This window comes from Sprattus sprattus (assembly GCF_963457725.1).
Source record: "Sprattus sprattus genome assembly, chromosome: 12".
Classification (NCBI taxonomy): Eukaryota; Metazoa; Chordata; class Actinopteri; order Clupeiformes; family Clupeidae; genus Sprattus; species Sprattus sprattus.
In genome coordinates, this window is record NC_137910.1 from 3,005,063 (window position 1) to 3,017,562 (window position 12,500).

The 12,500-nt window shown below is 45.1% G+C and overlaps 1 protein-coding gene across 1 annotated transcript in view; it reads right to left on the reverse strand.

Moving 5' to 3' along the window:
• The window catches only part of lrrfip2 (leucine rich repeat (in FLII) interacting protein 2), a 37,384-nt gene that overhangs the window by 14,301 nt on the left and 10,583 nt on the right, over positions 1 to 12,500 (reverse strand). The window contains exons 3-16 of the mRNA XM_080848486.1: positions 12,210 to 12,296; positions 9,733 to 9,789; positions 8,288 to 8,341; positions 8,081 to 8,128; positions 7,800 to 7,877; positions 6,603 to 6,650; positions 5,609 to 5,680; positions 4,950 to 5,054; positions 4,468 to 4,518; positions 3,918 to 3,965; positions 3,671 to 3,727; positions 2,635 to 2,706; positions 1,705 to 1,815; positions 407 to 448 (exon numbers count right to left, since the gene is read on the reverse strand). Of these exons, the coding sequence (XP_080704612.1) occupies positions 407 to 448; positions 1,705 to 1,815; positions 2,635 to 2,706; positions 3,671 to 3,727; positions 3,918 to 3,965; positions 4,468 to 4,518; positions 4,950 to 5,054; positions 5,609 to 5,680; positions 6,603 to 6,650; positions 7,800 to 7,877; positions 8,081 to 8,128; positions 8,288 to 8,341; positions 9,733 to 9,789; positions 12,210 to 12,239 (873 nt within the window). The 5' untranslated portion in view covers positions 12,240 to 12,296. The remainder of the gene's footprint in view (positions 1 to 406; positions 449 to 1,704; positions 1,816 to 2,634; positions 2,707 to 3,670; positions 3,728 to 3,917; positions 3,966 to 4,467; positions 4,519 to 4,949; positions 5,055 to 5,608; positions 5,681 to 6,602; positions 6,651 to 7,799; positions 7,878 to 8,080; positions 8,129 to 8,287; positions 8,342 to 9,732; positions 9,790 to 12,209; positions 12,297 to 12,500) is intronic.

The following is a 12,500-nucleotide window of genomic DNA, read 5'->3' on the forward strand; positions in this document are numbered from 1 at the left end:
GTATCTGTACTGTGTGAGTGTGTGTGTGTGTGTGTGTGTGTGTGTGTGTGTGTCTGTGTGTGTGTGTGTGTGTGTGTGGCCTTAAAGACAACTTATGTACAAAACACATCAAATGTGACCACAACAATGGACCAAAGTGTTTCTATGGTGTTCTATCTCTCCTAGTAGTCTTGTGTTCAGCTGTTGATTTGCATACTCGTGCTCAATGAAGATATAGGAATGTAGATCGGAACAATGGCCAACGTAACTGCTTGTCGTTAGAATGAAACTATCCTCCAACAGATGCGTGACAGATGATAGGAGTGAACCAGGGTGGTCTCTCACTCAAGGCTATGTAATGAAGTCCTCCACATGTTGTGTGAGTGTGTGTGTGTTTGTGTGTGTGTGTATGGCTGCCCACACTCACCCGGCTGTACTCGGTGTACTGCTTGTCACATTTTTCATCCAGCTGAAACAGAAAGAGAAAGGAAAAGTGAATTAGTAATCAGCCCGGTCTTGATCAGCCCGGTCCGGAGGGGGGTTCTGATCTCAGCCCGGTCCTGTCTGTGCCCCGCAGGAGGTTCTGATCGGTTACCTGAGTCAGCGGACCGCTGAGGGTAGAGCAGGATGTGGACCACTGCATGTTGTGTGTGTGTGTGTGTGTGTGTGTGCGTGTGCTGAGGGAAGAGCAGGATATGGACCACTGCATATGGACCACAGATCACTCAACGCTTCGGGAACCAAAAACATCTTTTTTTCCCCCGAGCAGGCAGAGAGAAAGCCACCTTTCTCAAAACAAAACCTGTGGTTTGTGCCCCGGCAACAGTCACCAAAACAAACCATTTCTAAATAGTAACACAAGCAAGCCAATGGTAAGCCACGATCCTTCAAAAAAAATAAAAAAATATATATATCCAAAATCCAAATAAAAACCACAACATGGGAAACTTTGACCAGAATGCATGCGCTGCAAACAGAGAATGAGAGGTGCCAAAACACACACGCAAAGCCAGTGAAATCCCACAGGGACATTTTTAACCAAAACACAGAATTAGTCATCACATGGGAACTATACAAAATAGGGGTTGTGTTAGACAAACCTTTGTGATCAAAAGATGGTGTTCAGCATTTTCACTGACTATCAGGTTAAACCTCTTCAGCTATTTTCAGCCCACAACACTCTGGAACAGTGACCGCGTAGTGTGTGAGAGAGAAGCCAGGGCAGGGGACAGCTTGGATCTGTGTGTGTGTGTACGTGTGTGTGTGTGTGTGGTACGTGGCATATGGGTGTGTGTGAGTGTGTGAGTGTGTGTGTGTGTGTGTGTGTGTGTGTGTGTGTGGTACGTGGCATATGGGAGTGTGCCGTGCATGTGCTAGTGAATGCAAGGCGAGAGCATGCCAAAGTCTGGCTTTCCAACATCTGACAATAGCGTGCCTAGATAAGGGGGTGAATGTCCAATCTGTTTGGGTGCACACACCCACACACACACACTCACCATCACATATCACCATCACACATACGCACACACACACACACACACACACACACATAAACGGTAGATATACCGCAAAGGGGTGTGGTGTCTAGTCTGGCTTGGTCCATGTGTGAGTGCATAAAGGCCATATGTGAAGTCTGAGTGAGTCAGAAAGGCATGGGAGGAAACATGCTTTAGTCCACTCCACTCCACTCCACTCCATTCCATTCCATTCCAGAGAGTGGCTTACGTCCAGGTCGGGGATACACAGATCATCCAGGTCAGACACGATACTGCCACGACGATTAGTGCGGCTGAAATAATCAGCAGCCGTCTCACTGATGTCAGAGAAATCAGATGACTAGGTCCAGTATAAAGTGATGGACAAAGAGGAGGAAGGAGAGAGCAAGAAAGAGAGAGAGAGCGAGAAAGAGAGAGAGAGAGAGAGAGAAGGAAAATAACATCGCAAAAGAGATAAAGAGAGTGGAAAAGGGGGAAAAGGACAAGATGAGAGCAGAAAAAAATAGCAGATATTAAAACGAAAATATAAAAAGCAACAGGATAGATGGATGGAGATGCACGAGAACAGAGCAAAGATGTTCAAAAGAAGCTAGTGAGGGAAAAGTTAAAAGTCCTGGACCAAAAGGACCAAGGCTACAAGAAGAGTCGTTGTCATAGTGATACTTTCACTCAATCTTCTCAGGTTCCTCACAATGAGGACATGACCTGATCTATTTGTACAATTTTTCAGCAAACATCAACACAAACCGAACAAAGCAGGAGATGGAAAAATCATGACGAATACACACTAACAAAAACTCTAGGTCTTATGGGTCAACATAACAGTCAAGACTTTCCATAAATACCATTTTGAATCTAAAAGGTCACACTGAATGGCATGTGGCTGATGGAAAACCCCCAATCTGGCCCTTCAGGGCAGGGCTGCCCAGCCCCCTCTTCAGAGACCTCCAGCCAACTCAACAGGCACTTACCTCCAATGGCTACTCTCTGGCCTCTTATCAAATCTCATGTCTTTCCCCCAATCACCCTAGGCCCTAACCTTCCCCAACAAGCTCTGGATTCGCTCAGGAGTCAGTTCCTGCTGCTGGCCTGGAGGTCCAGAGGGGAGGGCTGGGTCAGGCTCGGGCCAAGAGAGGAACACAACCCTAAATCGGCTCACCACGCTGTCCCTTCGTCCGCGCTTGTGGTACTCCTGGGACACCGTGCTGCCGGAGTCATCGTCAGAGGAGGACTGGCAGGGTCAAAGGTCAAAGGGAGCTTCAGTCATTGGGTATGTCTAACCAGGTCAGCAATCAACTGGTTCTCAACCACCCAGCATGCACACTCTCTGTTTAGAAGTACTATTCAAACTCACATTTGCACTAAAGACAACTATTCAAACTCACATACTGTATGCACTAAAGACAACTATTCAAACTCACATATGCACTAAAGACAACTCCATTCATGCAGAAGTTATAAGCCCTTTCTTACTTCTTACACTATAGAATGGCAAACCTGTGGAGCTCAATACATCCAATCCACACTCTCTGTTTAGAAGTAGTATTCAAACTCACATATGCACTAAAGACATTCATGCAGAAGTTATAAGCCCTTTCTTACTTCTACCTTTCAAACAAACAGAGAACATCAAACAACACAGAAGGCAAACTGCATCCACCAACACTATAGACTGGCAAACCTGTGGAGCTCCACACACATCCAAACCAAACAACCCTGTGCACTCGGAGTGCATGCCTTCTTTATAAGGTCGCAGCATGGCTTTAATCCAGTTACCTGCTGTGCTCCCTGCCCGGTTGTTATGGGACACTAAATATCCATGTTAGCCCGGAAATAAATTCCATTCTACTCCATCATTCCATTGACTGTTAATTCCATTCTACTCCATCATTCCATTGACTGTTAATTCCATTCTACTCCATCATTCCATTGACTGTTAATGGGATTCTCAAAATCCTACAGTATTTTCAAGTGATTGCCTGGGCTCACTCAAGAGGTTAGAATACATTTGACAGCTATTAGCTGCACTAGCAGGGTGTTAAATCAACCATGCACTTTATCCACGACTCAAGTCCATTCAGTATTCAACCCAAGTAGTGGCAAACGCGGTCGAATAAATTGCAAGGGTTAGTAAAACGGGTAAGGTGGAGAGGAGTGCAGTTGAACAGGCCAGAGTGTGCAGGGGGTGCGCTCACCACAGGACTGCTGCGGGTGGAGCTGGCCGCTGAGGAGTACCAGCTGTATTCAGACGGCTGTGTGTGTGTGTGTGTGTGTGTGTGTGTGTGTGTGTGTGGAGGGGTGAGAAGTGGGGTGTGAGGTGGAGGGGGTGGAATAGAAACAACACTGACATGAGCGCCACAAAGTCTCATGTAGACAGAATGAGCTCAACCAACTGGAGGATGACATCATAATGGGGTCACTATGGACACGGAGAACACTTACAGTTCTGGAAGTGTAGGAACCATAGAGACCGTCATCATTGATAGAGGCCTGAGGGGGGAGAAGGGAGAAGGAAGTGGGGGGGGGGGGGGGTCACAGCTTTTCAAAAGCAGAACAAGAAGACCCACTTGGGCCTCCTTCACAGAGAAGCCTCTTTGGCTGCACACACACACATGCATTACAAAGCCAAGAATTCAGCATCAAGTGGAATGCCTATATTTCCTAACGAGTAGGCAGCAGCTTCTGACAGGCTTAAATCACTTCCTGCTGTTTGACTTCACAATATGCAACGATTATCACATTACCATGATAAAAAAAAAAAAAAAAACACACGCATTACTGTTTGTCTAGGGCCACTAAAACCCTCCAGAAGAATAAACCCTCCAGTTGAACTTTACAGGGGCTGTAGGAGGGCTGCGTCAGCTGCATTCTGCGGCCTAAGGAGCACTCATCTGTGGGGTGGAACAGAGCAGCTTTGTGCCCTGGGCAGAGGGCTGTAATGTGCAGTGTGTAGTGTGTAGTGTGGATGCATGCAGGCTCCATGCAGACTAACCAGGCTGTGACTGCGGGTCAGGCTGCTGGTACTGGGAGTGATGGATGGGGCCTGTGGTGGGAGTGGGAGGGGGGGAGTGATGGGCGTTAGGCAGGTAAACAATGTGTGGAATTCTGTGGACAAGCGGTCGAAAGACCATCTTCAAAGAGATGTTACACCTAGTGTCTAGAGCCGTCGCATCAAAACCAAGCTTCAGCTACACATAACTAGACATTTCTTGACTAACAGGGTCTGATTAAATCGTTTGGAAGCCACCACTGAGTTATGAACTACAATCCACAACAAATGAAAGAGGCCTGTGAGTGATAAATGAACACCAATAACAAATATAACATTCTGTAATAGTTAAGCACTAACTAGCACTACGATATAATACTGTGGGCGGAACTAGCTGGCTGGCAGGTTCAGTAGCATCCTTGCCCCCTCAGGGCTGGAGGAATGACAGAGATGAAACAACAGGGTGGAGAGTGAAAGAATCAGACCCGGGGATGGTAGGTGGAAGAGGTGGTAGAAGTGGTGAAAGTAGGGGGAGCAGGTTTGGAGCTCTTTAGGCTGGTGTAGTTCCTTTGGTCGTGGTACAATCCAGTCTAGAGGGGAAATGGCATATAACACATAAAAAGAGCGCAACGAAAGGAGAGAGAGACATATACCAACTGCTCACAGCTGTCTCTATCCATATAATGGGTTAACACAAACCTTTGCAAACGAAAATAACTACAAAACCACAAAGGAAATTGTAATGACCAAAATATTTCCTAGGTTGTATTTGTGAAGCGAGTAGAGAGCTGACAGAACAGTTCATGGCTTAGATAAGCCTTAGATCTGCCATGGAACACCTAAATAGAAACAGTTCTTGCATCTGGTGTTTCATGCATTCAAATCATTTGTTTGTGAGACGTCTCTGCAGACATTCTGTCCTCAAGTAGTAAGTGAATCCAGGCACAAATGTAACAGACGATTAAGAGCTATGCCTTTACACCTATTAGTATCTGCATTAAAAAATATATAGTTCAATGATCATGTAAATGCTTGAATTCACAGCAGTGGTTAAGTACACTCAGCAGTGGTTAAGTACACTCAGCAGTAGTTAAGTACACTCAGCAGTGGTTAAGTACACTCAGCAGTGGTTAAGTACACTGACCAGCAAGTCCTTTCTAGAGCCACTGGTGCTGGAGGTCTTCTTCAAGTTGTGCAAGTCGCTGTACACAGAGCTCTGACAGGAAGGGCGGCAAAGGGATGAGTTTCACTACATGTCTGCCCAACAGCATCCACAACATCCACCAAAAGAACACACAGTTCATGTTTCAACATGCATTTAGTATGATAACTAAATCTGCCCAACCTCTGAACTGTAAAAGAGTATAAATGTCTGAAAAAAGTCAACTATGGCTACAGACGTTACTGCGGTCAGCCCACAGCTGCTGAAAATAATTGCAGATAAAAATGTAATGTTTACCAAAAAAGCTTTAGAGCTCAACCAATAACTAACATAGCCTTTACAATTTGCAGTACATGAAAGCTATAACCAACAGTTTAACAGACTAAATAACTAAATACAATTTCTAAATATCTATCTAAAGTAACCTCGTCACTTGACATATTATGGCTACTCAATGCGTTTGTAGACGATGGTCATTTTGGAGGAAGCTAGTGGCACCTGACGGACACCGAACATTCTCCTACACGCTTGGAAAGGGGTGAGGGAGGGGTAATCAGTTGGTTGCAATCTGCAACCTCACCGCAAGATGCCACTAAACCCTACACACCGCAACTTTAAGCAAAGCATTGATCTCCACTACCAATGTCAAATTGTTTCAAATCACATATAAGATTCTCAACATGTTCAAAACACAGCTACAAAGCAAACAGCATGTCAAAAATGAAGCCAAACTGTAAACCGACATCCATTTCAATTGTCTGTCAGCTCCTGAATCCCCCTGAATACTTGTGTATCTCCACAGATCGCTCTCCTTACAAACCATTAAGCATGCCCTACTTCCTGAGGTCTGTCTGACTGTGTTAGGCGAAAGTGAAATGTCAGACACATCACTGCTGTGTGAGCGCTGCAAGGTGTAAATGAAGCGTGTTCTGTCGTCATGACAGCAGGAGAGGGTGGGGGGGGGGGGGGTACATACAGTGGAGCGGGAGGTCTTCAGAGCAGAGCTGCTGGAGAGGCTGTCAGACTGCAGACGGAGCAGCAATTATACATAAGAGAAAAAATGACACACACACACAGACACACACACACACGCACACACACACACACACACACACACGAAACATCATTACAAACCACAGTCTCCCCACAGAATGAAAACTCCATGCGCAGTACTCAGGGTGTAAAAGACACATGCGGTATGTATGTGGTGACAAAAAAAACCCAAACCAGACCAAGTGAGAGTTATTGATGGTTATTGCTTTTTACGATGATGTTATGCTGGACCACTAAAACAGTGCAACATCACCAGCAAGTGACTTAGACAGCTCATCACTTTGGATACTATAATAATAATAATATAATAATTAACTTTATTTGTAACGCACTTTTCATTCAAAAGAATCTCAGAGTGCCTAAACTATTATCCATACTATTATCTGCCTATACTAATTTCCAGATAGGTTGGGGGGGGAGTGGACACTAATCTGGGCAGTGTTTTCTCTCTGAATGCTTGCCTGTATAGTTTCTAAGAGGGAAGATAAGTCAGACTCTCTAGTCAGCTGTTTACATGATGAGAGACTGCAGCAAGGGTGTGTGTGTGTGTGTGTGTGTGTGTGTGTGTGTGTGTGTGTGTGTGTGTGTGTGTGTGTGTGTGTGTGCAGTGCTTCTGGAGGGGTATGTGTATACTATACTATGCATACGCCAGACTGCTGTGACCCCGTTTCGAATGATTAATCTGTCGTTTATTTGCCAGAGAAACCCCTTCAAGGCTTCCACTGGCCGCCATTATTCACTGTGATAAGCTGTGGAGGCCTGAGGTGGCCAGTTGAGATCACACTGTAAACTTCTCCAAGGTGCCGTCTCAAATACAAGAACATCTGTTGTTATTCTATGATTAACCAAATACGCTAACGTTAGACACAAATCAATTAGGCTACACATGAGGTATTGAAAATCCTACGATATGTTAGTTGGAATTAGGCAGACTGAACATAAAACGTATGAATGTTATGACTATTGTGAATGCAACAAAATGGTTTTAGGGCCATGGTTATGTTTTAGAGTGCATTGTCATTGTTTTTTAAGCGTAAAACTCGACAGAAAAACCAACAACAACAGGGAAGGCAAACCATCAAGAAAACAGACACACAGCAATGCACGCCCTGGAACCCACCACCGAGTCCCTCCTGAGGGAGGTGCCAGTTCGACTCCGGATGGAGCTCCCCAAGTCACGCAGCGAGGATGAAGTCGACTTCAAAAGCAGAGACACATCAGCTTTACAGACACGGTCATCCCATTTGTCCATCTGTCCAAATCATCTCACCTTATCCTCGCATGCTAATGTATCCTTACAGTTCTCCGTTAAATAGCAGCACGCTAGCGTATAATATATCAGAGCACATTACAAGCCTCACACACAAAACTGACACGCCAACCAAATAACACGGTACACACCCGGTAGCTGGCACTGCTACGGACTGACATTGTATCATCGTCTCGACCCTGATGAACAGAGACACAGAGCATAAAATAACGAAAAAGTCGACAACAAAGGATAAAGAAAAGTCAGATATGATAAGATATGAGCAAGCAGGGAAGGAGAGCAGAGAACTAGACAGGGAGGCAGGGTAGATGGGGGTGGGGGGAGGTGGAGATACAAACCCCGCGATGAGTGCTGCTGGAACGATGCGAATGTCGGGCCTTGTCAGCGTCAGCCTGGATGGAGGGAATGTGTGGGAAGGAAAGAGAAAAAAATGAAGGAGCAAAGGCACAAATAAGGAGGAGAAGAAGAAGAAGACAACAAGGAGAAGAAGCAGCAGCCCTGTAAAGACCCTAATCCCAGCCTGACCCTCATTTCAGTGCTGATTGCTGATGGGAAATAAAACTGTAAAAGGGAGAGTGGAGACACTTTACTGCTTCACAAAAGGTCACATTACAATCCACTGCTTTCCCCCCTAGTTTTTACCATCAGCATTCCCCACATGAGAAGAGTCAAGGGCAGGGCAGAGCTGGGAGGGGAAGGGATGGGAAGAGTAGGGTAGGGTAGGGTAAGGAAGGGCAGGGCAGGACAGGGCAGAGCTGGGAGGGGAAGGGAAGGGAAGAGTAGGGTAGGGTAGGGTAGGGTAGGGTAGGGTAGGGTAGGGTAGGGTAGGGTAGGGTAAGGAAGGGCAGGGCAGGGCAGGGCAGTGCTGGGAGGGGAAGGGAAGGGAAGAGTAGGGTAGGGTAGGGTAGGGTAGGGTAGGGTAGGGTAGGGTAGGGTAGGGTAAGGAAGGGCAGGGCAGGGCAGGGCAGTGCTGGGAGGGGAAGGGGAAGGGAAGGGGCAGAGGAAAGCGTGAAACACAAGGCTGGATGCGACTGCTTGGGCATCTGATCGTACTATACCAAACCAATACATGCCACTCTGAGGAAGATGAGCACGAACCATGAATGGCCGCCCAGCTGAGGCATATCAAATCAGTCAGATTCAAATGCTGACTTCATGCCAAGAGCGTTTCCTTTTCCCCCTGACCACATGTACTGTGTGTGTGTGTGTGTGTGTGTGTGTGTGTGTGTGTGTGTGTGTGTGTGTGTGTGTGGGGGGGGGGGGGGGGGGGGGCTGGGAGCAACACCATAAGGACATGCACAGAGGCCTATCCATCTTACACTCTTTATGTTACGAATTACCGTAGAACATTCCAGAAAGTGATACCAATCTGACCTTTGACCTATGGGCCTCTTCACTTTGTTAAAAGTACACCACACTTGACAGGTTAGAGCGTGCAATAAACCAAGGCTTGGTTAGGTGCAGAGCTAAACCGTAGCTTTGCTTTCGTTTTGACAGGCACTAGTTCCAGACAGACGTTTGCAAAACACAGCCCACCGCAATAAAGATCAGGCCATGTGTCAACCACTGTCAAGCTCACACCACGGACTTCTACAGTCTACCAGACAAACAGATTACTCATACGAGCTCCCCTGAATCGAGTGCAATAAACAAGGTTATGTCGTCCATAAAAACAAAAGGTTAGGAACATTCTAGATTCGGTGATGATTCCAGCTCAAGCCTCACACAAACACAGGTTTTAATGAACGCAGCGGTGAGGCTCACAACATGCGCTCCGTCCTACCATCCATTGGTGGATCTGCCCCCATTTCCTGTTGGAGGACGAGTGATGGTGAGAGAGCTGAGTGGAGAGGACCGCGATCCGGATGGGAGAGAGGAACAAACATAAACACAAACGTACTGTTTACTCGCAGCTAAGTGGGTAGGCTCTCTAGCTCGCACACACACACACACTCATACACACAAACACACACACGCATGCACACACACACACGCACACACACACACACACACTCATACACACAAACACACACACGCACGCATGCACACACACACACACACACACACACACACACTCATACACAGAAACACACACACACACACACACACACACTCATACACACACACAGCCACACACACACACTTATACACAGAAACACACACACACACACTCATACACACACACACACTCACTTATACACACAAACACACGCACGCACTAAGAGTCCACTGATGTGATTGTTGCCAAAACCATTATCAGCTCCTGCAGAAAGGCTGTTAGGTCAAGAGCATATTTCCTACATTTAAAATGTGCAGGTACTCCACTATTGCCGATCGATCACACTATTACTGTTCTGTATGTTAAAAGAGTTTTAAGATATAAAAGACAATGTCACTCATGCTTTATAGTGATCACGTTGTACACATCTTTCCAACACAATATTTTCAAAACAATTAGGGAGCAGACTGTGTGTTTCTTAAAAAACATCAGGAGATTTCATGCCCTCAAAAGTCATCAATACTTTGTAGAGAATCAAGACTTTTACAGGGCTTCTACCTAAGAAGACACACTGATACTTCAGATATTACTTTAAAAAGCATCCTCACTACCCCTACGTAACAGAGCCAGTCTATGAGTAGATAATCACATCAGACCCTCAAAGGAATTACATGACGACTTTCTAAATTAAGAGACATGCAACATAGCGGAGGAACGTCTGCATGGTGCCAGAGTGAGTCAGCCAGAGCTCAGCAGTATTCACACTTTCCACATCAACACTTTCCCTGAAGAGGGAGCCGAGCAGTACAGCACACTCAGCATCTGTGTGGCTCTCTCGCTTCAGTCAGTGGCCACTGCAAGACCAGGATTCTGTCACTTGAGTCAGTGGCCACTGCAAGACCTAGGTTTTGTTGCCAGCATGAGCAAGGGTAGCGAGGCAGCACCTCTTTCTGATATGTGCAGTCATGGAGAAAATCTGAATGGGATCTGTATCTTTGATGCAGTAGGATCCCCAGAGTGAAGGCAAGTTGGGGGGTAAAAAAACTCACCTCTTTTCAACTGTGTCTGGATACAGGAATTAAAGCAAAGATCATTTCTGCGCCTGAAGTCATCAGATTTTAATGTTTCAAAACCGTTTGCCAATACAGGCAATCAAAGTTGGCGGTGAAGCTGCCAAACAGGAAGTAAGTTCATACCTCGGCCAATCTTATGTCAAGAACATACAGCCATGCTTTTGACATAATGGCATCAAGTTTCCATGACAACTATGGCCCTAAATTTAATTTCCATTCTTCATCAAGACATTACAGCTTGTGTGCATGACTTGAAGTGTTGATGACTGATACCTTAGGCTACTGTTATACACTAAAAATGTAAAACCAAATATACACGCACAAACAACACTAATAGAGGACATTAGAGCTCCGTTTGTGGTATAAGAGATAAAAACATAACCTAGCACGCTGCAGGCTACTAGCCAGATGGATGACTGCCACGCGCATATCTCAACCCGTTTCAGAAAGACAAGATCACCAAATCTAATAGTTTCTAAAAGTGAATCCTCCCATTAACTTGTAAGGACCAAATGGTGGAAAAATGCATCATCTACTCGCCCAAACCGCAATCTGGTAATTGTATCCACGTCCAAGTCCAACTTTCAAAGCCAGAGAATAGCTTATCCCATACGCCTTTCATAAATCTTTCAAACCTTTTAACACCTCCGTTGGTCTCTAAACAGTGTATGTGCCATAATAGGCCTAATGTTGTGAAATGATTGCCAACCCAAAAGATTGCAATGATTATATGAAAAGAAAGCGAATAGTCAAGTGCATTATTGATGCTGACACTTCACTGAGCCAGTACAGTAAACAAAGCCTAGTCTACTTGATTCATACAAAATATAGGGTTTCTTGTGTGTGTGTATATACAGTACCAGTCAAAAGTTTGGAATTGTTTTATTTAGGCCTACTTTTATTATTTTCTACATTGTAGATTAATACTGAAGACATTTAAACTATGAAAGAACACATATGGAATGATGAAAAATGTTATTTACCATGTAGAAAATGATAAAAGAAACAAAAAAAAATCTCAAAAAACGAGAAGGTGTGTCCAAACTTTTGACTGGTACAGTATATGAATTTTTTGAACTGATACTAAGCAAGAATATTTATATTCTTGCAACGTATATATATATATATATATATATATATATTCTTGCTACTTGCTACGGCCTACAGTACAAATTACAAATGTATTACCTCTCTCTGCTGGCGTTCCAGCTCCCGCATTCGGATGTCACGTGCCTCTGCCCGCGCCGCCCTCTTGGCAGCCAGCCTGGCCTCTGCCTGTGGAACACAACAGAACATCATCAACATCAACATCAACATCAACATCAACATCAACATCAACATCAACATCAACATCAACATCATCAACATCATCAACATCATCAACATCAACATCAACATCAACAACATCAACATCAACATCAACATCATCAACATCAACATCAACATCAACATCAACATCAACATCTACATCTACATCTA